The sequence below is a fragment of the Perca fluviatilis genome, chromosome 9 (assembly GCF_010015445.1).
Source record: "Perca fluviatilis chromosome 9, GENO_Pfluv_1.0, whole genome shotgun sequence".
Lineage (NCBI taxonomy): Eukaryota > Metazoa > Chordata > Actinopteri > Perciformes > Percidae > Perca > Perca fluviatilis.
Genome location: NC_053120.1, coordinates 4,437,564 through 4,465,047, shown reverse-complemented (window position 1 = coordinate 4,465,047; position 27,484 = coordinate 4,437,564). Strand labels below are relative to the sequence as shown.

Sequence of the window (27,484 nt, the reverse complement as noted above, 5' to 3'; positions counted from 1 at the left end):
CGCCCCTCCCTCCTCCACATCCTGTCCCCTCCCTCCTCCCTTCCACACACTAACCCCCCGAACCTCCCAAACCCCAAATCCTTTTTGTCAGTTATTGGCTGGGACACTTTTGGTTATGTTTGGTGGTGCAGGTTGGCGCAGTTTGTTTTTGCCGTTTGTGGAGCCTGGGCTGTCTACAGATGAATAAATTTGGCCTAAAAAATGCGTCACATCGCTTATAGCACCTTTAACTGTCTTAAAGCGCTGACAGTTGGCTTTATGGGATACATAGCTTTGCGATGACCATGAAAAGACCAAAACCAACAACGTGTTGATCGTACATGTTCTGAATAAGATGTTGCTGCTTCTGGACCAACAGAAGGATCAGGTTTTCCTGATGATTGTAATCAATATAATGTAATGTATGTACCTACACTTAATCTGGAGTTAGAGCCAGTGCTTTTAAAAACACTATGGTTCTTGCAGGTTTGCCAGAAACTCCTCTATTTCTCTACACATGGCTCCTGCCTCTGTCTCTAAACCTCTTCAGGATTGTGATACTGTTCTCCCGATAGATACTTTTTAGCGGTATCTTTGCCACCTTCATGTGATATCGTAGTGACCCTTTGCTGTCTTGTCGATTGAAGTATAAATATTTTGCGTAGCTGTTGTAAATCCTCTGTTTGACTGCAGGTTCCAGATCACTTTCTAGCAGTTCCTGGTATATCTGCTCAGCTTTATCATGGCTGTAATTTGACTTTGCATATATACTTGCAAGGTCTATTTTCTTTGCAAGTGAAGAATCAGGGTAAAGAGCAATCACTTCTTTATGGAGACTGATTGCTCTGTCTATCACGCTTTGCTCTGGGCGACTGTCCCGAAAATAAATGAGCTTGACTTTGTAGCAGAGTGCGCGGTATCTCTTCAGATAACGCTTATCTGGATGGGTTTTCAGAGCCTCCTCTGCCAAATCAATGGCCTCATCAATAGATACATAGTAACTGTAAACATTTAGTAATGGTATAATACCACTGTAGCTGCTGACAGGATTTCTCAAAACCTTTCTGGCTAACTCACGTGCTTCATCTTTGATTTCTTCTGCGGTCAGCCGCGTGAGTTAAGTAGTGAGTAGCGAGGAACATGTTCTCTGGATCCTGTTCTTTGGCCACTCTCATTTTCTCCAGAAGGTCAGCCACCGGCCCTTTATTATGATCACAAGTATACGCTAACCCTAAGACGTAGCTGGTGTTCCACTCCACCATGTCTGGCTGCATCCTGATGGCTCTCTGGAAGTAATCTGCAGCCTCTTTCTTTTGTTCTTTGCTGAACTTCATCAGGGTCCAGCCTTTCTCAGCGTAGATCTCTGGATAGAGCTCATCCTGGGATGGAGATGGGTATTTATTCATCAGGGCGCGCCTTGACAGCGGGGTAAGCCTGACTCTCTGCTTGGTCTCCCAGGTGGTGGTGCAGCCACGCCCAGGTTCCCGTAGTTCACCACCAACCAGGGACCCTCATCTGTGTTTCTTATCTTGCTGAAGGCCTCTGCAGCCTTGTTGAAGGAAACTCTGGGTCTTCGGTGAACCCCAGCTTGTACTGAACGAACCCCCGTAGGTTGGATGGGTTGGAAGACTGGATGGGACGGTTGGGATGGATGAATGGGACGGATTGAATTCGAACGATGGATGGATGGAACGGTCGGTGGTCATTCGGTCTTCGATGGATGAATCGACAAAACAATTCGATACCGGTCGATGGACATCAAGATAAATGGATTTATGGATATGGAACAAGATGAATGGGCAGAATATAATAAACGTCATAAAGTTAAAGAAAACATCTGGTCAAAATCTATTTGAATTAATCAAGTAATGATATCTGAACATGTCCACAGTGGATGTTATTTAAAAGGGACCGATATTAAATGATTCAAAACTATTTTGATACAGATCTAGTGTACTACTGCTGACAGGTTTCAGAGTCCAATGTTAAAGTTATTTTTATTTTAATCAGAATCATAATTGCCTTTATTGTCGTTGTAAAGTACATACAACAAATTAAAGAAAAGTGCTACTCTCGCTGCACACCAACCACACATAACAGCATTTGGGACCTATTTTTGCACTCCAAACAATTGCCTTTGTACACCTGATGCATGTATGATTCCCAATTTACAAAGTCAAGGTATTGGGGTAGCCATCACAAAACCCTGATCTCAATCCATACAACAGACATTTGTGGTACTGAAAAGGCGAGTGCGAGCAAGAGGAATACAAACCCTGACCCAGTTACACCAGTTCTGTCAAAGGAGGAGTGTGCCAAAATTCCAAAGAAAACTATTGTAGAAAGCTTGTGGAAGGATGCCCAAAGCGTTTGGCCAAGTGAAACAGTTTCAGGGCAATTCTACCATGCAAGAAGTGTATGTACTACGGCTTTTGTTGAAAGTGATAAAAGAATACATAAAAATTCTCCCTAAGCTCGATTCTGACATTTAACAAATGCAAAATATATGTATTACGATCTAAAACAGAAATAGTTTACTCACGGTTAATGTATGACAGTAAAGAAATAAAAGTTTTTGTGTTTTTTTCTGAAGTGTATGTAAATATCTGGTTTCAACTGTATTTGCGCCCGGGTGCAGTTCAGCGAAAGAGGGAGTCGGTTCCGCGTACGTCCCTGCGGTACTTTTTTAGCAGTTTTCACAAAACAATTCCGCCACAGACCAAGAAAAACCTGGTCTAAAGTCAGTGGTGCTAGTCTAAAGTCAGTGGTGCTAGTCTAAAGTCAGTGGAACTAGTCTAAAGTCAGTGAGCGCAGTCTAAAGTCAGTGGCGCTAGTCTAAAGTCAGTGGAACTAGTCTAAAGTCAGTACGTGGGTCTAAAGTCAGTGGCGCTTAGTCTAAAGTCAGTGGAACTAGTCTAAAGTCAGTGACGCTTAGTCTAAAGTCAGTGGCGCTTAGTCTAAAGTCATTGGTGCTAGTCTAAAGTCAGTGACGCTAGTCTAAAGTCAGTGGCGCTAGTCTAAAGTCAGTGGTGCTAGTCTAAAGTCAGTGGTGCTAGTCTAAAGTCAGTGGTCCTGTCTAAAGTCAGTGGCGGCTAGTCTAGTGGTGCTAGTCTAAAGTCAGTGGCGCTAGTCTAAAGTCAGTGGTGCTAGTCTAAAGTCAGTGGTGCTAGTCTAAAGTCAGTGGTGCTAGTCTAAAGTCAGTGGTGCTAGTCTAGTGGTGCTAGTCTAAAGTCAGTGGTGCTAGTCTAAAGTCAGTGGTGCTAGTCTAAAGTCAGTGGTGCTAGTCTAGAGTCAGTGGTGCTAGTCTAAAGTCAGTGGTGCTAGTCTAGAGTCAGTGGTGCTAGTCTAGTGGTGCTAGTCTAAAGTCAGTGGTGCTAGTCTAGTGGTGCTAGTCTAAAGTCAGTGGTGCTAGTCTAAAGTCAGTGGCGCTAGTCTAAAGTCAGTGGTGCTAGTCTAGAGTCAGTGGTGCTAGTCTAAAGTCAGTGGTGCTAGTCTAGAGTCAGTGGTGCTAGTCTAAAGTCAGTGGCGCTAGTCTAAAGTCAGTGGTGCTAGTCTAAAGTCAGTGGTGCTAGTCTAGAGTCAGTGGTGCTAGTCTAAAGTCAGTGGCGCTAGTCTAAAGTCAGTGGTGCTAGTCTAGTGGTGCTAGTCTAAAGTCAGTGGTGCTAGTCTAAAGTCAGTGGCGCTAGTCTAAAGTCAGTGGTGCTAGTCTAAAGTCAGTGGTGCTAGTCTAAAGTCAGTGGTGCTAGTCTAAAGTCAGTGGCGCTAGTCTAAAGTCAGTGGTGCTAGTCTAAAGTCAGTGGCGCTAGTCTAAAGTCAGTGGCGCTAGTCTAAAGTCAGTAGCGTGTTATTCAGATGCTATTTTAGCGGCGCATGCTTGGCCATAATGTAGCGTGAAAAAGAAAAATATTACTGAAAATGCGCTTCAGGTGTTTGGATAGATCAGGAGTACAGTCTTCAAAAAGTCACAGCATTCTTTGTGGCTTGTTGTGTTTTACACATTTCCATGAATCATGGATGTGTTGATGACATAAATGAGGAAATATTAGAGGACTTAAGGAGACGTGATGTTGAACTACGGCGGGATCTGGTCCGGGAGTAATGCGCGATGCGCTCCTGATGGAGCGGGTGGACGGAGATGGAGTGGGGGCACAACAGGTGCAGGTGGTTCGTTTGGAGACCCACGCTCCATGGCTGCAGCAGTCCTCTCCAGACTTGAGGAGATGCGCCCGAGAGGCCGCAGCAACATCGCCACCCGATCAAGACGGGCATTTATTACTTTGCCGCATCCCGGACAGCTCCCGCTGGCGTGCGCCAGGCAAATCCTCCGTCATAGTAGCAATCCGCCACGGAACAAGCACGCCTGCTCTTATAGGCAATGTGAGATGACGCTCTGATTGCCCAAACCACACCTAGCTACATCAGACCAACCCATTTCCGATTTGCGTCGGGCGCAAGAGTCATCTATTCCTCCGGTATAATAGCAACAGCGCCCGAGATCCGCCCACAAAGCTACTTGCGTTTCACGTTTGATACTTGCGTTTTAAATCGTTAAAACAGGGCCCCTTGTCTTCTATTAAAGGTGCTCTTGAATCAGAATCAGAATCAGAATTGACTTTATTGTCATTGTAAGTACATACAACAAAATTAAAAGTGCTACACTATGGTGCACACATAAGCACACACATAACAGCCTTTGTCTTCTATTAAAGGTGCTCTAACCGATGTTGGGCGATGTCACTTCTTGTTGACGCTCAAAGTATTGTCAAACAAAACAGAGGCTAGCTCGCCCCTCCCTCCTCCACATCCTGTCCCCTCCCTCCTCCCTTCCACACACTAACCCCCCGAACCTCCCAAACCCCAAATCCTTTTTGTCAGTTATTGGCTGGGACACTTTTGGTTATGTTTGGTGGTGCAGGTTGGCGCAGTTTGTTTTTGCCGTTTGTGGAGCCTGGGCTGTCTACAGATGAATAAATTTGGCCTAAAAAATGCGTCACATCGCTTATAGCACCTTTAACTGTCTTAAAGCGCTGACAGTTGGCTTTATGGGATACATAGCTTTGCGATGACCATGAAAAGACCAAAACCAACAACGTGTTGATCGTACATGTTCTGAATAAGATGTTGCTGCTTCTGGACCAACAGAAGGATCAGGTTTTCCTGATGATTGTAATCAATATAATGTAATGTATGTACCTACACTTAATCTGGAGTTAGAGCCAGTGCTTTTAAAAACACTATGGTTCTTGCAGGTTTGCCAGAAACTCCTCTATTTCTCTACACATGGCTCCTGCCTCTGTCTCTAAACCTCTTCAGGATTGTGATACTGTTCTCCCGATAGATACTTTTTAGCGGTATCTTTGCCACCTTCATGTGATATCGTAGTGACCCTTTGCTGTCTTGTCGATTGAAGTATAAATATTTTGCGTAGCTGTTGTAAATCCTCTGTTTGACTGCAGGTTCCAGATCACTTTCTAGCAGTTCCTGGTATATCTGCTCAGCTTTATCATGGCTGTAATTTGACTTTGCATATATACTTGCAAGGTCTATTTTCTTTGCAAGTGAAGAATCAGGGTAAAGAGCAATCACTTCTTTATGGAGACTGATTGCTCTGTCTATCACGCTTTGCTCTGGGCGACTGTCCCTGAAATAAATGAGCTTGACTTTGTAGCAGAGTGCAGCGTATCTCTTCAGATAACGCTTATCTGGATGGGTTTTCAGAGCCTCCTCTGCCAAATCAATGGCCTCATCAATAGATACATAGTAACTGTAAACATTTAGTAATGGTATAATACCACTGTAGCTGCTGACAGGATTTCTCAAAACCTTTCTGGCTAACTCACGTGCTTCATCTTTGATTTCTTCTCCGCGGTCAGCACGTAGAGTTAAGTAGTGAGCAGCGAGGAACATGTTCTCTGGATCCTGTTCATTGGCCACTCTCATTTTCTCCAGAAGGTCAGCCACCGGCCCTTTATTATGATCACAAGTATACGCTAACCCTAAGACGTAGCTGGTGTTCCACTCCACCATGTCTGGCTGCATCCTGATGGCTCTCTGGAAGTAATCTGCAGCCTCTTTCTTTTGTTCTTTGCTGAACTTCATCAGGGTCCAGCCTTTCTCAGCGTAGATCTCTGGATAGAGCTCATCCTGGGATGGAGATGGGTATTTATTCATCAGGGCGTTGACCTTTGACAGGTAAGCCTGACTCTCTGCTTGGTCTCCCAGGTGGTGGTGCAGCCACGCCAGGTTCCCGTAGTTCACCACCAACCAGGGACCCTCATCTGTGTTTCTTATCTTGCTGAAGGCCTCTGCAGCCTTGTTGAAGAAACTCTGGGCGTCTTCGGTGAACCCCAGCTTGTACTGAACGAACCCCTGCAGGTTGTAAATGTGACCCAGCCAGCTGTTCCCCTCCTCGGTGCCGATGTCCTCCAGGTGGTCTCTTAGATGTAACAGTATGGACTTGCTGGTCTCCAGATCCCAGGTGAAGTGGCACTGCAGGGCCTCCAGTTTGGACTCCAGTGTTTGACTCTGAGCAGCACTGATGGAGAATAAAAATAAATATTGTAACACAACATCCGCAGGTTTATACGGAAGCGTATTGCATTCACCATGAAATATCTTTTATTAGACACCTTATATCGTAATTACGAGATCATTTTAAACACCTGGAGGCGGCATATCTAGTTGTCAGTAGGCCACGGCCCAGTAATCAACTGTACCACCGAGAGGTAACATTAAATTCAGCTGGGTTAAGTTAGCGTGATACTTCTAATGTAACTTTATAGATAGTATTAGTTAATGGACATATCTGTTCAACTGATCTTGCTATATTAAATGCAGCAGCAGCTCCTCACCTCATCATTCAGCTGTTTCCTTGACTCAGTAGTTCTCTAAATATTCGGCTGGTTTCTGCTCTTGATGCTGCTTTGGGTCTGCTGGTATAAAGTCAGTGATGTCCAACTTCTGCTTTGCTGTAAATGATGACATGTTGTTGAAGCACGCAGCTTTAAATAGTCACGCTAAAGTCAGAGCGGATGTCTGAGGCGGGGCGTTTCCATTTGGAGAAGTGGTCCAACTTGTTAAGTTTCTTTTTACTATCTCACTTTGACCTTTGTTTCCCAGGAATGGAAACCTATAAACACACTTGGAAAAAAGCATGACTCACTTTGTCATAATATATTTTCTCTTAAGTTGATGAGTTTAAATGTTCTTCTTCTTGAAGCTATGTTATGATGCCACAGTGAAATATTCAGACCCAATATGCCAGCAGGGTTGCCAGTATAGGCTACTGTTTTAGTTTGCTTACTGTTAGTCAATCAATTAAACTTTATTTCTATTGCACATTTCATAGAGAGGTTTGCCAGAAACTCTTCTATTTCTCTACACATTGGGCTTTTGTTTTTGTGCTTCTTCAGGGTTGTGATGCTGGTCTTCCGATAGATAGATTTTTGTGGTATCTTTGCCACCTTCATGTGATATCGTAGTGACCCTTCTCTGTCTTGTTGATTAAAGTATAAATGTTTTGCATAGATGCTGTAAAGCATCTGTTTGTCTGCAGGTTCCAGATCTCTTTTTAACAGTTCCTGGTATATCTGCTCAGCTTTATCCTGGCTGTAATTGAACTTTGCATCTAAAGTATGTTGTTAAAGCACGCAGCCTTTAATAGTCACGCTGAAGTCGGAGCGGATATCTGAGGCGTGGCGCTTGCATTGTTAACATTCTTTTTCATTATCTCACCTTGACTTTCGTTTCCCAGGAATGGAAACCTAGAAACACACTTGGGGAAAAAAAGCATGACTCACTTTGTCATAATATATTTTCTCTTAAGTTGATGAGTTTAAATGTTCTTCTTCTTGAAGCTATGTTATGATGCCACAGTGAAATATTCAGACCCAATATGCCAGCAGGGTTGCCAGTATAGGCTACTGTTTTAGTTTGCTTACTGTTAGTCAATCACTCAAACTTTATTTATATTGCACATTTCATACACATCAGTGTAACACAGTGCTTTGTACAAAAGCGACACAATAACTCGTGCAATTCTACAGAGAACCAGTGCGTGCAGAGATCTATGTGGACACTTTGAGCAGCGTCTGTCTGTCTGCAGATTGTCGGTATGACAACAGTTACCGTGAGACACCTGCATTATGACGCTCTGCTGCCAAGTTACTGTTTGGTTACTTCACACTTAAATACACAAAAGCTTCAATTATATTTCATCTGTTCACATATAAACTTGGAGATAATTGTTATACAGTTGTGTGTGTTTAATGTTCATCTGTGTTCGCTTAAAATTGAAAGCAAAAAAAAACTATTTGGCAGCAGCTTTTCAAAGTTATAGTTTGATTAGCGTCCATCATCGTCCTGAATGTGTTGGGTACAAGAATATATAGTTACCACCAAAAAACATAAAGAGGATTACTTGGGTCATATAATGTATATTTAATAGTATCGTGTAGGCTACAAATGGCGATCATATTCAGGTTATACAGTGCCTTGCGAAAGTATTCGGCCCCCTTGAACGTTTCGACCTTTTGCCACATTTCAGGCCTCAAACATAAAGATATAAAACTGTAATGTTTTGTGAAGAATCAACAACAAGTGGGTCCCAATTATGAAGTGGAACGAAATTCATTGGCTATTTCAAACTTTTTTAACAAATAAAAAACTGAAAAAGTGGGCGTGCAAAATTATTCAGCCCCTTTACTTTCAGTGCAGCAAACTCTCTCCAGAAGTTCAGTGAGGATCTCTGAATGATCCAATGTTGACCTAAATGACTAATGATGATAAATAGAATCCAGCTGTGTGTAATCAAGTCTCCGTATAAATGCACCTGCTCTGTGATAGTCTCAGAGGTCCGTGTAAAGCGCAGAGAGCATCATGAAGAACAAGGAACACACCAGGCAGGTCCGAGATACTGTTGTGGAGAAGTTTAAAGCCGGATTTGGATACAAAAAGATTTCCCAAGCTTTAAATATCCCAAGGAGCACTGTGCAAGCGATAATATTGAAATGGAAGGAGTATCAGACCACTGCAAATCTACGAAGACCCGGCCGTCCCTCTAAACTTTCAGCTCATACAAGGAGAAGACTGATCAGAGATGCAGCCAAGAGGCCCATGATCACTCTGGATGAACTGCAGAGACCTACAGCTGAGGTGGGAGACTCTGTCCATAGGACAACAATCAGTCGTATACTGCACAAATCTGGCCTTTATGGAAGAGTGGCAAGAAGAAAGCCATTTCTTAACGATATCCATAAAAAGTGTCGTTTAAAGTTTGCCACAAGCCACCTGGGAGACACACCAAACATGTGGAAGAAGGTGCTCTGGTCAGATGAAACCAAAATCGAACTTTTTGGCAACAATGCAAAACGTTATGTTTGGCATAAAAGCAACACAGCTCATCACCCTGAACACACCATCCCCACTGTCAAACATGGTGGTGGCAGCATCATGGTTTGGGCCTGCTTTTCTTCAGCAGGGACAGGGAAGATGGTTAAAATTGATGGGAAGATGGATGGAGCCAAATACAGGACCATTCTGGAAGAAAACCTGATGGAGTCTGCAAAAGACCTGAGACTGGGACGGAGATTTGTCTTCCAACAAGACAATGATCCAAAACATAAAGCAAAATCTACAATGGAATGGTTCACAAATAAACATATCCAGGTGTTAGAATGGCCAAGTCAAAGTCCAGACCTGAATCCAATCGAGAATCTGTGGAAAGAACTGAAAACTGCTGTTCACAAACGCTCTCCATCCAACCTCACTGAGCTCGAGCTGTTTTGCAAGGAGGAATGGGCAAAAATGTCAGTCTCTCGATGTGCAAAACTGATAGAGACATACCCCAAGCGACTTACAGCTGTAATCGCAGCAAAAGGTGGCGCTACAAATTATTAACTTAAGGGGGCTGAATAATTTTGCACGCCCAATATTTCAGTTTTTTATTTGTTTAAAAGGTTTGAAATATCCAATAAATTTCGTTCCACTTCATTATTGTGTCCCACTTGTTGTTGATTCTTCACAAAAAATTACAGTTTTATATCTTTATGTTTGAGGCCTGAAATGTGGCAAAAGGTCGAAAAGTTCAAGGGGGCCGAATACTTTCGCAAGGCACTGTACATCAAATGGTGTATGGTGAAGGGTATGTGATGATGTGGGGGGTATGGTGAAGGGTATGTGATGATGTGGGGGTATGGTGAAGGGTATATGATGTGGGGGGGTGTGGTGAAGGGTATGTGATGATGTGGGGGGGCTATTTTAATTCCAAAGGCCAAGGGAACTTTATCAGGATGCATAGTATCCTGGATCCATGAAATAACTGGCCTTTAAAAATAAACATCTGCCTGCCTCTATGGGAATTTAACATATAGGGTGGACTGACTTCCGCCCCTGTATTTTAAGGAAGAAAATGTATTTATTTATATATACATTATTCATTCACAAAGAAAATTGGTGTCCTTTTTTTTCAATTTCCAAAAGATGGTTTTTTTATTCCTCTTTTTAGTCAACTTTAGCATGGGTTCATAAACTATAGCACCACTATATGTGGATACTTTGAGCAGCTTCTGTCTGCAGGTGAGCTGGGACAGCGGTTACCTAGGAGACGCCTGCATGATGACGTTCTGCTGCCACCTACCAGTGTAATCAGATTACTGTTTGTTACCACTTCACACTGACAGGGGTCAGTTTCACTGAAAAACACTTCTAGTAGACACATGGTCGTTTTATTCGACACCTTTGTCACTTTTCCTGATGTTTTTTGAAGGTTTTTACGTTGTTTTTTTTTTTTTATGTTTTTGTCAATGCGCTTTGCATGTTTATTTCCAACATGTCACCTTTTTATCAAAATTTTTGGCACTTTTTTCAACATTTTTGTAACTTTTTTCAACATTTTGTCACTTTTTTCAAGATTTTTGTCACTTTTTTCAACATTTTTGTCAACATTTTTGTCACCTTTTTCAATGTTCTTTTATCTGTTTTTTCTCCAAATGCTATAAAATTGAATAAAACACCCAAATTCAATGAAAGCAGTGAACTGATCAGTTATTTTACCTGTTAAGAGCGTCGTATGGAAACCATCCATGTAATTGTTTTGGACATTTTGGTTGAAAGAAACCCAAATTTCTGATATAGCCTAGAAACATTTTGAAAATGGGTCAAATTTCACACGAGGACATTAAGAGGGAAAATCATCTTTAACCTTTCACCTTGGATATATTAATATACAGTTGTATTTGTTCGATATTCATCCATATTGAAAGTTAAAAAAAACAATTTGGCAGCAGCTTTCAAAGGTTATAGTTTGGTTAACGTCTATCATCGTCCTGTGTGAAGTTCTGCAAGATTGTGTAGAAAAGGAATTTCGGAATTTGTATAGGTACCACCAAAAAGCATAAAGAGGATTTCTTAGTTCATATAATGTATATTTAATAGTATTGTGTAGGCTACAAATGGTGATCATATTCAGGTTATATCAAATTAACTATTACATTAACAGTTTATATTTCTTACAGCAAAGCAAACTTCATACACAGAGTATTATGTTCTTATTTAAACTTAAACATGAAAACATTCAACACAAAAGGAATATAATAAACACCATGATAAAGTTAAGAAAAACATCTGATCAAAATATATATGAATTAATTATGTAATGTCCACAGTGGATGTTATTTAAAGGACTAGTGTTATTAAATGATTCAGCTTGTTTGATACAGATCTAGTGTACTACTGCTGACAAGTTTCAGAGTCAATGTTATTTTTTTATTTTAATCAGAATCAGAATTTAGTACATACAACAAAATATAATACATTATATATAAACATACACACATAACAGCCTTTGTCTTCTATTAAAGGTGCTCTAACCGATGTTGGGCGATGTCACTTCTTGTTGACGCTCAAAGTATTGTCAAACAAAACAGAGGCTAGCTCGCCCCTCCCTCCTCCTCATCCTGTCCCCTCCCCCTACCTTCCACACACTAACCCCCCAAACCCCCCACCCCCAAATCCTTCTTGTCGGTTATTGGCTGGAAGACTGTTTGTTATGTTTGGTGGTGCAGGTTGGCGCAGTTTGTTTTTTTTGCCGTTTGTGGAGCCTGGGCTGTCTACAGATAAAAAATGTGGCCTAAAAAACGCGTAACATCGCTTAGAGTACCTTCAACTGTACTGAAGCGCAGACAGTTGGCTTTATGGGATACATAGCTTTGTGATAACCATGAAAAGACCAAAACCAACAACGTGTTGATCGTACATGTTCTGAATAAGATGTTACTGCTTCTGGACCAGCAGACCCACAGAAGGATCAGGTTTTCCTGATGATTGCAGACCTGCCAACTTTGAAGAGCACGTGGCTCATCACTACCTTCTAGATTACAATAAATTATTATTACTGTGTAGAGGAGTGGATGAATGGCTGTACATGTAGTGAAACTACTATACAAATGTTTTCTTATATCCTGGCCCATATTTTGTGCCCATATATTTGTTAGTCTAACCAACAGGAGGCAGGGAGAGCTAATACATATGCCTAAGTACTTCTGTGTTAAAGATGAGAGTCAGACCAGGTTAACACGTAGCCTTCTTCTGATTACTGAAGGGAAATGAAGTAGTCTAAGTAATGATTTACTCATAAAGCAACTTTAAATAGGCCTAAAGCAACCACTAAAAAAGCACAGATTGAAGCCTGACACGCTATAGTTACTTTCCACCGCCGATAAAATGTAATATTACGTGTAGCAAGACTAAACATTAATTCTCGACATGTTATCTGTAAGTTGCTGTCACATTGCTGTTGTCACTGACAGGACACAGATGTTGTCAGTTACCGTCTGGTTCTGGTTCTGACCACGGGGAACAGTGAAGGGACAGCTCGCTTCAACGCAGCGTTAACAACCGTTAACAAGTCAGGAAAATAATGTCCGTGTCGCAAATGTATCTCTGCAGTCATTTCAACCACTGAATTGTAACGCGTTACTCCCATCACTGATGGAAACTATGAACGCTATTTTCTTATCATACATTTATTTTTAATAGCATAATGTTTCGGGGGGTGGGGAGTAATTGTTTATGACACTGTGTTCGTTACCTGTTGCCCCTCGGTGACTGATGTCGATGTCTGTCTTGCACACGGTGCAGAACGCGTGATGAGGTTCTACATACTGTCTATGTGAGGTAGCCTGGACAGGTGGAGGAAAGGCCATCTCTCCCGTTAAGAAATCGTTCCGAACCTTTTTTTGAGGCGGTTCAGCCATGGCATACAAGCCTACAGTTATCCGGACAGCCTGGCTTGCTGAGGCACTGAATTGAATTGAACGCACGAAGCATTTGGCTAGGAGGGGCAGGTGGGCGGAGGGTTAAAATGCAGCGCTCTGATTGGCCGACAGCTTTTCACTCCACTGCTCAGCGGCAGCATCAACGTCATAGATTGCAAAGAAACTGAAACCAGAGAAACGCGAGATGCAACAAAATGCGTATCTAGAGAGACAGCGGATCGTACAAGCGTACTTAAGGGTGCGTAAGGGCGTGCCGAGTACGCAAAATGCGTACATGTTGGCAGGTCTGTGATTGTAATCAATATAATGTAATGTACAGTATGTACCTACATTTAATCTGGAGTTAGAACCAGTGCTTTTAAAAACACTATGGCTCTTGTAGGTTTGCCAGAAACTCCTCTATTTCTCTACACATGTGGCTCCTGCCTCTGTCTCTAATCTTCTTCAGGGCTGTGATGCTGGTGTCCCGATAGCTAGATTTTAGCGGTATCTTTGCCACCTTCATGTGATATCGTAGTGACCCTTCGCTGTCTTGTCGATAGAAGTATAAATGTTTTGCATACATGCTGTAAATCCTCTGTTTGTCTGCAGGTTCCAGATCACTTTCTAGCAGTTCCTGGTATATCTGCTCAGCTTTAGCCTGGCTGTAATTTAACTTTGCATATATACTTGCAAGGTCTATTTTCTTTGCAAGTGAAGAATCAGGTTAAAGAGCAATCACCTCTTTATGGAGACTGATTGCTCTGTCTATCACGCTTTGCTCTGGGCGACTGTCCCTGAAATAAATGAGCTTGACTTTGTAGCAGTGTGCGAGACATCTCTTCAGATAACGCTCATCTGGATGTTTTCCCAGAGCCTCCTCTGCCAAATCAATGGCCTCATCAATAGCTACATAGTAACTGAAAACATTTAGTAATGGTATAATACCACTGTAGTTGCTCACAGGATTTCTCAAAACCTTTCTGGCTAACTCACGTGCTTCATCTTTGATTTCTTCTCCGTGGTCAACACGTAGATTTAAGTAGTGAGCAGCGAGGAACAAGTTCTCTGGATCCTGTTCCTTGGCCACTCTCATTTTCTCCAGAAGGTCAGCCACCTGCCCTGTGTCTCTCTTATCACAAGTATACACTAACCCTAAGACGTAGCTGGTGTTCCACTCCACCATGTCCGGCTGCATCCTGATGGCTCTCTGGAAGTAATCTGCAGCCTCTTTCTTTTGTTCTCCGCTGAACTTCATCAGGGTCCAGCCTTTCTCAGCGTAGATCTCTGGATGGAGCTGGTCCTGGGATGGAGATGGGTATTTATTCATCAGGGCGTTGACCTTTGACAGGTAAGCCTGACTCTCTGCTTGGTCTCCCAGGTGGTGGTGCAGCCACGCCAGGTTCCCGTAGTTCACCACCAACCAGGGACCCTCATCTGCGTTTCTTATCCTCCTGAAGGCCTCTGCAGCCTTGTTGAAGAAACTCTGGGCGTCTTCGGTGAACCCCAGCTTGTACTGAACGAACCCCCGCAGGTTGTAAATGTGACCCAGCCAGCTGTTCCCCTCCTCGGTGCCGATGTCCTCCAGGTGGTCTCTTAGATGTAAAAGTATGGACTTGCTGGTCTCCAGATTCCAGGTGAAGTGGCACTGCAGGGCCTCCAGTTTGGACTCCAGTGTTTGACTCTGAGCAGCACTGATGGAGAATAAAAATAAAAATTGTAACACAACATCCGCAGGTTTATACAAAAGCGTGTTGCATTCACCATAGAAAATCTTTTGGAGGCGGCATATCTAGTTGTCAGTAGGCCACGGCTCAGTGATCAACTGTACCACCGAGAGGTAACATTAAATGCAGCTGGGTTAAGTTAGCTTGATACTTCTAATGTAACTTCATAGATAGTATTAGTTAATGGACATATCTGTTCAACTGATTTTGCAGAAACACTACAATGTCCAACAGATCAGAATGGGCTTTCCACCGGAACAACCGCAAAGTCCTGAGGTGCCTGTGCAAAGTCAACAAACTGATAACAATCCCATCTATAGTAGGCTACTTAAAGACATTAGCATCTCCCAAGGTATAAAACCCAAACCGAAATAAAAACGGATTAAACTAAACGTGTGATGATATGTAATGAATCAACTGTAACACCTAGTGTGACCAGCAGAGGGTATCGAGGTCTATGACCATGGTGTATGTTGGTATTAAGGGAAATGAAGAAGAGTAGCTACAAGCTAAGTTTTGGTGATGATGTTGGTTCCTACATTGAAGTTTGAGAACAAGCTCATTGTGGATTAAAAAACATTTATCATATGTAAGATACAAACAACACGTGACTGTTTCCATGGCATCAGCTAGCCTGAAATCTTCAAACTAAAAGAGCTGTTTTCTGTTGTTGTGAAAATGCATTCATCTCGTAATTATGAGATCTTTTCTCAAAATTACGAGATCTTTTCTCAATATTACGAGATAAGGTGTCTCCATTTTTTTTCTATGGTGAATGCAATACGCTTCGGTAGGTTTAAACAATATACACTGAAGTCTGCAATGTTTGGCTTGTTTATCTTATGTAGAGGAAGGAAGTGAGGAGCATTAATTAGACAGCAAGTAAACGGAGAGGAAAAAAGGAGATCCCAAATAGGTGCTTTTTTTCTAGCATGAATTGCGACTCATATTGGCCTTTTTAGTGGTCATTAAAGCTTAGGTCGGGCCCAAAAAATCAGGCCTGACCATACCCGAGCCCGTGCACGTTGTGTCCGAGCCCGGCCCGACACATTAACTGTAATTGACCCTTCGCTAAGCCACGCCCGAAAACCGCCACAGACCAATCGTGGCTTAGCAACCGTAACTAGGCGCAGGACGCCTGTCAAGCTTTCGAGTGAGGAAAACACGACGAAGTGTTGTGCAAAACCGATACCCGGTATCCTAAAAGTTTGGACAGGGTGGTGGAATTTGTTCCCTTCCCAAAACCCAAGGGGAGAAATGTCGGGCATGTATCAAGCAGTGTGGGAGGCCCCATTCACAACTAAATGAAAAAAACACCTAGCTAGCTAGCTACGTTTGCTCCAAGGTTAACACGTTAATGTTAGCTAGCTAGCTAACTCAGCACAGCATTGCTTGGAAATAATGACGGTTCTTTGTTCATCATAATGCATATATTTGAACGTAAAATAAAGGACAATTCCGGCGTAAGACGAACCAAGGCGATAATAACAGATGTGTACCCACTCGATCTCTGATGCATGTTTTCATGCTAATCGAATGTCATAGCTTGAAACAAGCTAGCGCGGACCGCTGATTAGCTTACAACGCTAGTATTCGGGGCACAGGGAAAGTAAAAACAAATCGCTATTTATACCACTAAAAAGGCTCAAAATTATAAATATAAAAATATCACCACACTTCAACGGTAGCATAATGAGGGTATCTAAATGTTAACAGAAGCATTGAGAAATAGATTGAAGAAAGAGAGATTATAAAGACAGTCGCGTTCTCGTATAGAGGCGGCCGCCGTCTTGGGAGCTATGGTCTTTATAAACTATCTTTTTAATAAACTGTCTGTACACTTACAATGTTCTCAATGCTTCGGTTAACATCTAGGGACCCCTACCGTTAATATCGGTCGTGACGGTGTTATTTTATATTTATAATTTTGAGCTTTCTATGTTTTATAAATAGCGTTTACTTTCCCTAACAGTATAAGTTATATATCAGCGGTCTGCGCTTGCTTAAAGCCACAAACACATTCAATTTTGATGACATTATTCACTAATGGTTGCATATTATGTCGTGGATATATCCCTCGAATGCATACTGCAGTCCCTTTTTGTCTTGCTCTCTCAGACATTTCACCTGTTCGCCAAAAAATACTAATTATCTCCTTGGGAATGTCTGACACCGGTGCATACATACTGTAATAGACGTGCCAGGCACGAAAGCTTGACAGTAACTTAGACAACAGTAACTAAGGAGGGCGGGGCTTAACGAAGGGTCAATTATGAGCCCGGGCCCGATTTAAACCCATATTTAAACCCAACATTTTTTTAATACGTGGGCCGTTGGGTGGGTTTGGAGGACTTGTTGAAAACAATGAATGGACCGGATCTAACAGGCTATTCCTCCCAGTCACACAGTCTTCACCATTGTTTCCCACATGAGCGTTAAATTACCCCAAAACTAGAGAGTCCTTAGGAAGTCCAAATGAGGAAATAACTATAAGCAGAGCCTTATCACCCAGGAAACACATTAAAGCCCAAAAAACTATGTCAAATAAAATGAAAATATAATTCTTTCATTAAATGAAAACAAAATGTATGTATTTAGCATTTCTCCACCAGACTTAGGCTATAGGCTATTTCTGTTTTGTAATAATTGTTCAAGTAGCCTAAATAAAAAAATGGGAAATCCCTGGGGATTGAATAAAAACATCAACATTGACTTGTAGGATCCATAATGTTAATATTTTGGGCTCTGGGGCTCAATAATAAGATGTTAAATAAATCATAATGATTCTCTTTATATAGGCCTAGTATTCTTCTCACCTCATCATTCAGCTGTTTCCTCGACTCAGTAGTTCTCTAAATATTCGGCTGGTTTCTGCTCTTGATGCTGCTTTGGGTCCGCTGGTATAAAGTTTGTGATGTCCAACTTCTGCTTCGCTGTAAATGATGAGATGTTGTTGAAGCCCGCAGCTTTAAATAGTCACGCTGAAGTCTGAGGTGGGGCGTTTGCATTTGGACAAGTGGTAACTTGTTAACTTTGTTTTTTAGGCTACTATCTCACCTTGACTTTTGTTTCCCAGGAATGGAAACCTAGAAACACACTTGGAAATAAGCATGACTCACTTTGTCATAATATATTTTCTCTTAAGTTGATGAGTTTAAATGTCCTTCTTCTTGAAGCTATATTATGATGCCACAGTTAAATATTCAAACCCAAGATGCCAGCAGGGTTGCCAGTAGTACTTTATTTCTATTGCACATTTCATACAGAGGTTTGCCAGAAACTCCTCTATTTCTCTACACATTGGGCTTTGGTATTTTTGCTTCTTCAGGGTTGTGATGCTGGTCTCCCGATAGATGGATTTTTGTGGTATCTTTGCCACCTTCATGTGATATCGTAGTGACCCTTCTCTGTCTTGTTGATTAAAGTATAAATGTTTTGCATAGCTGTTGTAGAGCATCTGTTTGTCTGCAGGTTCCAGATCTCTTTCTAGCAGTTCCTGGTATATCTGCTCAGCTTTATCCTGGCTGTAATTGAACTTTGCATATAAAGTATGTTGTTGAAGCACACAGCCGTCACGCTGAAGCCGGAGCGAATGTCTGAGGCGTGGCGCTTGCAATGTTAACTTTCTTTTTTACGATCTCACCTTGACTTTCGTTTCCCAGGAATGAAACTTAGAAACACACTTGGGAAAAAAAGCATGACCCACTTTGTCATAATATATTTTCTCTTAAGTTGATTTTAAATGTTCTTCTTCTTGAAGCTCTATTATGATGCCACAGTGAAATATTCAAACCCAAGAAGCCAGCAGGGTTGCCAGTATAGGCTACTGTTTTAGTTTGCTTACTGTTAGTCAATCACTCAAACTTTATTTATATTGCACATTTCATATACATCAATGTAACACAGTGCTTTGTACAAAAGCGACACACAAACTCAGTGCAATTCTACAGAGAACCAGTGCGTGCAGAGATCTATGTGGACACTTTGAGCAGCGTCTGTCTGTCTGCAGAGCATGGGCGTCAGTTTGGTTTGAAATGTGCTGGGACGGAGACGCATTTGGAAGTACATTTCCAGAAGTGCTGGGTACAATGACGCATTCATTTTTTTTTCTCTTTCGTGCAGGTCATGTTTTGAAAGACGCTGTCCTGTAGCTTACTAATGAATAAAAATGTGGTTTAATGTATTTAATGTAATGGTCAATGATTACCAAATTTCTCTTTCATAATGCTCCTCATAACCACTGAAAACTGTCAAAAAATCTGACCCAAAGTCCAATTGTTATGGTTATCTGACATCTGACGCGTTTCTGGTTCACATTTTCAGCAGGGCAGCGGAGCGGCTGTGGGTTTACTCCCCACGGTTCTCATGGGCTTTATAAGTCCTAACATGAAAAGGCTTAATGTGGTTTACAGTTTTTTACGATCGCTATGACACTTTTTTCTATTCTTTTAACAACTTTCCTAAACTCTTAACACAGTTAGCACAACATCTGTCTGTTTGGGCTATACAATTAACACATTTCTTGTTGCTTTGACACAAAATGCATACAGTTAACACAAATTTAAAATGCTTGAACTTCTTTTACACACAAGCTCCACCAAAAGCCAAACAATGGATCTTTACTGCCAAATTTACAAATGCTTTCACACTGTATTTCAGAACAGATAACATCATGTTCTAAACCTAACTCATAGGCTAAAGTCAAAGTGAACAGCTGATCACATTGTAAATTGAAACACAAATATATCCCCTGCATTTTATACATGCATTTATTGAGAAACAGCTGATTGAAGTTATAGATCAATCACAGCTGATTCCCTTCTAGGAAACACACTCAGGTGTTGAGGGTCTTTCAATCACATGATCATATGGTAGTACAGTAAAAGAGGACCTATTGGAACAATATACTGTAGATGAACACAGAAAATAAGAAAAATGCCTTCACGAGGGAGAGGAAGAGGAGTACCAGGACAATTCTGTCTCTGTCTCCTTTTTTTCATAAACCCCACATTCTATAAAGCTACTCTGAGATGGGTCAATCATTTTTTGTATTGAATCTCTGCAGCAAAAGAAACAAAATGGAGGCCGGGTTGGCTCATTGGGTAGAGCAGGCACACATATACTTGGAGGTTTATTCCTCAACGCAGAGATCCAGGGTTCAAATCCGACTTGTGATGATTTACTGAATGTCTTTCCCCTTTCTCAACTAGCAGTCCTGTCAAATAAAGGCAGAAAAGGCCAAAAAATATTCTTTGAAAAAAATTTACTAAACCCAACAAAACAAAAATGTAGAGAGGCTTCAAGAGAAACTGCAGTGCAAAACACAATCTATGATCAATACAATCACTATTGTCTATTCTATAAGGGCAGACCTGACTGACACATATAAAATAATGCAGTTTCTGTAATTCCATAGGATGTTAGTGTTTTGTATGACATTGTGCTATGATTGACTAAATGTTCCTGTTGGGAGAGAACATGTGTTAGTGTTTTGCAAGAATTATTTGATTTTGAGACATGATTGCATTGTTTTGGTAAACATAGTGTATTGTGTTAGTGAATTATTGTATTTTGAAAATCAGTTTTGGAGTCTAGTTTACAATTTGTGATTTTGAACATGAAATTAACTGTTTTGCCAATCGTGTGTTGTAGGTGTGTTGGTGCGTTAAGAGTTTAGGAAAGTTGTTAAAAGTATTGAAAAAAGTGTCATAGCGATCGTGAAAAACTGTAATGCACATAAACAACGATCAATCATCACCACATTTCTGGTTAGATTTTTTGACAGTTTTCAGTGGTTATGAGGAGCAATATGAGAGAGACATTTGGTGATCACTGATCGTTGTTTACGTATTAAACCACGTTAAGCTTTTTCCTCGCCATAGGCGCCATGCAGTGAAGAAGAAAACGTTAATGTGAGATATCTTCTATAATCGTTGGATTTCGGTTTAGTTTTTTGGACAGGCTTAAGTGTTCATGAGAACATATGGCCATGAGAAATTTGGTGATCAGTGCTCGTTGTTGAGGTACATTAAACCACGTTAAGCTTTTTCACGTTAAGCAGAATGTCCCGACAGGCAGTGTTGAACAGAGAGTGCAGCCAGCGCAGCAGCAGAGCGGCGTGTGTGTGTGTGTGTGTGTGTGTGTGTGTGTGTGTGTGTGTGTGTGTGTGTGTGTGTGTGTGTGTGTGCGTGTGTGTGTGTGTGTGTGCCTGCCCTGTGGGGATAGAGATTGTTGTGGATTTTTTGGCATCTGTCGCTCAAGAAAATATATGTGTTATGGATTTTTATTTATTTTTTAACAAAATTGAGCTCGAGGTTTTCAAAAAAAGTGGTGGGTACAAAATTACCCATGACGAAATCTGGTAGGTAGTGCAGGCCTACCCACCGTCCCCACCGAAATCGACGCCTATGCTGCAGAGTGTCGGTATGACAACAGTTACCGTGAGACACCTGCATTATGACGCTCTGCTGCCAGGTTACTGTTTGGCTACTTCACACTTATATACACAAACGTTTCAATTATTTTTCATCTGTTCCCATATAAACTCTGAGATATTGTTAGTTGAATGTGTTTAATGCTCATCTGTGTTCCTTAAAAGTTGAAAGCAAAAACAACTATTTGGCAGCAGCTTTTCAAAGTTGTAGTTTGATTAACGTCCATCACCGTCCTGAATGTGTAGGTTACAAGAATATATAGTTACCACCAAAAAACATAAAGAGGATTTCTTAGTTCATATAATGTATATTTAATAGTATCGTGTAGGCTACAAATGGCGTTCGTATTCAGGTAATACAGTTATAGGTTTTGCTGTTTCTTACAGCAAAGCAAACTTCATACAAAGAGTGTAATGTACTTATTTAAACTTAAACATGAAATCATTCAACACAAAAGAAATATAATAAACAGTTATGTTTGGAAAAAACACCATCGGCTCAAAATCTATTTTAATTAGTGCTGTCAAACGATTAAAATATTTAATCCTGATTAATCGCACTAATGTCATAGTTAACTCGCAATTAATCGCAATTAATCGCACATTTATATCTACTAAATGTCCTCTGATTTCTTTTTGTCATTTTAATGCTCTTATCAACATGATACAGCAATACTTTTACGGTATTGTGCCTGAACGGAAACATGTATATTTATAAAAGGAGCACCCTGTTCAATTGTATTTGTCTGTTCTGTATGTTCAAAAACGGCGAAAACAACCACTGGATGGGAAAAGGGTATTTTACAATTACTGTGAATGCACCACGAGGCTGGCGAGGCGAGCAACATGACGATATGACTGTGTTTTTCAGACAACGGCAGCTACAGTCCGGTGTTGGAGTCCTCTCCAGTGAAATACAGACAAACTTTTACACCGTTTAGCTGTAAACATTTGAACCATGTTTACTCCAGCTGCTAGCTAACGGTAGGCTAACGTTACCTGCTGCTAAGTGCAGTGTTGACTGGCTAACGGTAGGCTAACGTTACCTGCTGTCAGGTGAAGTGTTAACTAGCGTCCCTTGCGGCAATGTTTCAGTTCCCTCTAACGTCCATTTTCTGAGCATCAGAGTGAAGCGCAGTCATTTAAGTAGCACCTAAATAAGGCACCGAAATCCGCGTTTCTATTCTGTCCGGTAGATAACGGTCGTTAAGGCACCGGTGCCGTATTAGCACCGGGTCTCGGACCCCATTCGAATGGCGATTTTTGCCAAAAAGTGACTAGTTTGCAGGTATGTAGCTACTCTTTGGCCGGCTCGCAAGCCCAAACCAGTGTGTGCAGCGTGGCTGTTGTTGTGTTTCCGGTCTAGCTAGATCCGGTGTGGTGTTGTAGTTTTTCTAACGTTACTAGTTGTTGCAACAGCATGTGAAAAAACGACAAAGTTTCCTAGGCCAAAAAGAACGTTAATCTCGCTATAAAAAAATGTACGCCGTTAAAATGGATTTGCGTTAACGCCATTAATAACGCGTTTAACTGACAGCACTAATTTTAATTAATCATGTAATGACATCTGAACTGTCCACAGTGGATCTTATTTAAAGGACCAGTGTTATTAAATGATTCAGCTTGTTTGGTACAGATCTAGTGTACTACTGCTGACAGGTTTTCAGAGTCAATGTTAAAGGTAATTTTATTTTGAATCAGAATCAGAATTGACTTTATTGTCATTGTAAGTACATACAACAAAATTAAAAGTGCTACACTATGGTGCACACATAAAAACACACACATAACAGCCTTTGTCTTCTATTAACTGTACTAAAGAGCAGACAGTTGGCTGTATATGATACATATCTTTGTGTTAACCATGAAAAGACCAAAACCAACAACGAGTTGATCGTACATGTTCTGAATAAGGTGTTGCTGCTTCTGGACCAGCAGACCAACAGAAGGAAACAGGTTTTCCTGATGATTGTAATCAAAATAATGTAATGTACAGTATGTACCTACACTTAATCTGGATTAAGAACCAGTGCTTTTAAAAACACTATGGCTCTTGCAGGTTTGCCAGAAACTTCGTTATTTCTCTACACATGTGGCTCCTGCCTTTGTCTCTAATCTTCTTCAGGGTTTTGATGCTGGTCTTCCTATAGTTACTTTTTAGCGGTATCTTTGCCGCCTTCATGTGATATCGTACTGAACCTTTGCTGTCTTGTTCATAGAAGTATAAATATTTTGCGTAGCTGTTGTAAATCCTCTGTTTGTCTGCAGGTTCCAGATCACTTTCTAGCAGTTCCTGGTATATCTGCTCAGCTTCATCCTGGCTGTAATTTAACTTTGCGTATATACTTGCAAGGTCTATTTTATTTACAAGTGAAGAATCAGGGTAGAGAGCAATCACCTCTTTATGGAGACTGATTGCTCTGTCTATCACGCTTTTCTCTGGGCGACTGTCCCTAAAATAAATGAGCTTGAATTTGTAGCAGTGTGCAGCACACCTCTTCAGATAACGCTCATCTGGATGGGTTTTCAGAGCCTCCTCTGCCAAATCAATGGCCTCATCAATAGAAACATAATAACTGTAAACCTTTAGTAGTGGTCTAATACCACTGTAGCTGCCGACAGGATTTCTCAAAACCTTTGTGGCTAACTCACGTGCTTCATCTTCGATTTCTTCTCCGTGGTCAACACGTAGAGTTAAGTAGTGAGCAGCGAGGAACAAGTTCTCTGGATCCTGTTCCTTGGCCACTCTCATTTGCTCCAGAAGGTCAGCCACCTGCTCTGTGTCTCTCTTATCACAAGTACCCACTAACCCTAAGACGTAGCTGGTGTTCCACTCCACCATGTCCGGCTGCATCCTGATGGCTCTCTGGAAGTAATCTGCAGCCTCTTTCTTTTGTTCTCCGCTGAACTTCATCAGGGTCCAGCCTTTCTCAGCGTAGATCTCTGGATGGAGCTGGTCCTGGGATGGAGATGGGTATTTATTCATCAGGGCGTTGACCTTCGACAGGTAAGCCTGACTCTCTGCTTGGTCTCCCAGGTGGTGGTGCAGCCACGCCAGGTTCCCGTAGTTCACCACCAACCAGGGACCCTCATCTGCGTTTCTTATCTTGCTGAAGGCCTCTGCAGCCTTGTTGAAGAAACTCTGGGCATCTTCGGTGAACCCCAGCTTGTACTGAACGAACCCCCGCAGGTTGTAAATGTGACCCAGCCAGCTGTTCCCCTCCTCGGTGCCGATGTCCTCCAGGTGGTCTCTTAGATGTAACAGTATGGACTTGCTGGTCTCCAGATTCCAGGTGAAGTGGCACTGCAGGGCCTCCAGTTTGGACTCCAGTGTTTGACTCTGAGCAGCACTGATGGAGAATAAAAATAAAAATTGTAACACAACATCCGCAGGTTTATACGGAAGCGTGTTGCAGTCACCATAGAAAATCTTTTGGAGGCGGCATATCTAGTTGTCAGTAGGCCACGGCTCAGTGATCAACTGTACCACCGAGAGGTAACATTAAATGCAGCTGGGTTAAGTTAGCGTGATACTTCTAATGTAACGTCATAGATAGTATTAGTTAATGGACATATCTGTTCAACTGATTTTGCAGAAACACTACAATGTCCAACAGATCAGAATGGGCTTTCCGCTGGAACAACCGCAAAGTCCTGAGGTGCCTGTGCAAAGTCAACAAACTGATAACAATCCCATCTATAGTAGGCTACTTAAAGACATTAGCATCTCCCAAGGTATTAAACCCAAACCGAAATAAAAACGGATTAAACTAAACGTGTGATATGTAATGAATCAACTGTAATACCTAGTGTGACCAGCAGAGGGTATCGAGGTCTATGACCATGGTGTATGTTCGTATTAAGGGAGATGAAGAAGAGTAGCTACAAGCTAAGTTTTGGTGATGATGTTGGTTCCTACATTAAAGTTTGAGCACAAGCTCATTGTGGATTAAAAAACATGTATCATCTGTAAGACACAAACAACACATGATGTAGGCCTAGAGAGAGCTGTTTTCTGTTGTTGTGAAAATGCATTCATCTCGTAATATAAAGTAAAATCCCTGTGGATGGAATAAAAACATTGACTTGTAGGATCCATAATGTTAACATTTGGGGCTCTAGGGCTCAATAATAAGATGTTAAATAAATCATAATGATTCTCTTTATATATTAAATGCAGCAGCAGCTCCTCACCTCATCATTCAGCTGTTTCCTTGACTCAGTAGTTCTCTAAATATTCGGCTGGTTTCTGCTCTTGATGCTGCTTTGGGTCCGCTGGTATAAAGTCAGTGATGTCCAACTTCTGCTTTGCTGTAAATGATGACATGTTGTTGAAGCCCGCAGCTTTAAATAGTCACGCTAAAGTCAGAGCGGATGGCCGAGGCGGGGCGTTTGCATTTGGAGAAGTGGTCCAACTTGTTAAGTTTGTTTCTTACTATCTCACCTTGACTTTTGTTTCCCAGGAATGGAAACCTAGAAACACACTTTAAATAAGCATGACTCACTTTGTCATAATATATTTTCTCTTAAGTTGATGAGTTTAAATGTTCTTCTTCTTGAAGCTATGTTATGATGCCACAGTGAAATATTCAGACCCAATATGCCAGCAGGGTTGCCAGTATAGGCTACTGTTTTAGTTTGCTTACTGTTAGTCAATCAATCAAACTTTATTTCTATTGCACATTTTATACAGAGGTTTGCCAGAAACTTCTCTATTTCTCTACACATTGGGCTTTGGTATTTTTGCTTCTTCAGGGTTGTGATGCTGGTCTCCCGATAGATAGATTTTTGTGGTATCTTCCACGTTCATGTGATATCGTAGTGACCCTTCTCTGTCTTGTTGATTAAAGTATAAATGTTTTGCATAGATGCTGTAAAGCATCTGTTTGTCTGCAGGTTCCAGATCTCTTTCTAGCAGTTCCTGGTATATCTGCTCAGCTTTATCCTGGCTGTAATTGAACTTTGCATCTAAAGTATGTTGTTGAAGACGCAAAAAAAAAAACAAAAAAAAAAAAAAGAAAGGGGGGGCGAGGCCGGCTTTTTTTTAATTTTTTTTTATTTTTTAACTTTTTTTTTTTTTTCCAAAAAAAGAAACTTAGTTACATACTTAAGAAAAAAAAGTATGACTCACTTTGTCATAATATATTTTCTCTTAAGTTTGGTTACTTCACACTTACATACACAAAAGCTTCAATTATTTTTCATCTGTTTTCATATAAAATTGGAGATAATTGGTATACAGTTGTATGTGTTTAATGTTCATCTGTGTTCGCTTAAAATTGAAAGCAAAAAAAAACTATTTGGCAGCAGCTTTTCAAAGTTGTAGGTTGATTGACGTCCATCATCGTCCTGAATGTGTAGGGTATAAGAATATATAGTTACCGCCAGTGTTAGGAGTAGTGGCGTTTAAGTATAACGGCGTTACTAACGGGGTTATTTTTTCAGTAACGGAGTAATCTAATTAATTACTTTTCCCATCGTTGCAACGCTGTTATCGTTACGGAGAATGTAAAGTGGCGCGTTACTACAATTTGGTTGAATGAAGCGCGAGGTGTCTGGCTACATATCAGCTGCCTGGAGAGCAGGGGAGGGGGAGGGGGATGATGACACCGTTGCATATGCGATGATGATTGGCTGGGTGGGCGGACGCCCTGCTCACGCTGTCTCACTGCACGCTCTGACTACCACTAACGGTGCAGATCCACTTGTCCGTGCGATGCTTCTGTCGCGTCGCGCCCCGCTCTATTCCTATGGGTGACGTCAAGCAACTTCAACGCGCACGCAAAGCTTTCCGGGAAGGCGGCGCTACATTTGAGAAAATGTAGCGCGTCAAGAAGCTGGCCGATGCCCAGCTTTATGCGAATGAACCGCGTTGAACGCGACTATCCAGTAGAAGTAGACGAAAATCTTTCAAACTGACCTTTGTTGATCTGATATGAAGACAGATTCAGCAACTGCATCACGGCCTATTTCTCGCTTAAAATGTTTTCAGAAACACGTTTTGGTGAACTATTTTTGTAAAATACGAGATCGTATTCTCAATGAGCCGCCATGACACTCTGTTGAAATTCTCGAGTAGCCACACCCACGTC

The 27,484-nt window shown here is 41.4% G+C and overlaps 1 protein-coding gene and 3 pseudogenes across 2 annotated transcripts; all 4 read right to left on the bottom strand.

Annotated features, from left to right (window-relative positions):
* Window positions 1-87: 87 nt before the first annotated feature.
* LOC120565607 lies at window positions 88-2,133 on the bottom strand (annotated as a pseudogene).
* A 2,716-nt stretch (window positions 2,134-4,849) lies between these two features.
* LOC120565671 lies at window positions 4,850-6,969 on the bottom strand (annotated as a pseudogene).
* A 5,074-nt stretch (window positions 6,970-12,043) lies between these two features.
* Window positions 12,044-17,890, bottom strand: LOC120565670 (annotated as a pseudogene).
* Window positions 17,891-21,523: 3,633 nt separating this feature from the next.
* LOC120565669 (interferon-induced protein with tetratricopeptide repeats 5-like) lies at window positions 21,524-25,708 on the bottom strand. Of its 2 annotated transcripts, XM_039811596.1 has the most exons (3): window positions 25,587-25,708; window positions 24,045-24,742; window positions 21,524-21,626 (listed from the first exon to the last, which is right to left on the bottom strand). In XM_039811596.1, exons 1-3 carry the CDS (start codon window positions 25,592-25,594, stop codon window positions 21,619-21,621), a joined length of 714 nt encoding a protein of 237 aa, XP_039667530.1. In that variant the 5' UTR covers window positions 25,595-25,708; the 3' UTR covers window positions 21,524-21,618. The 2 variants fall into 2 exon arrangements, with proteins under 2 accessions (XP_039667530.1, XP_039667528.1); XM_039811594.1 differs by lacking the exon at window positions 21,524-21,626 and having other exon boundaries at window positions 22,844-24,742.
* Window positions 25,709-27,484: the final 1,776 nt, after the last annotated feature.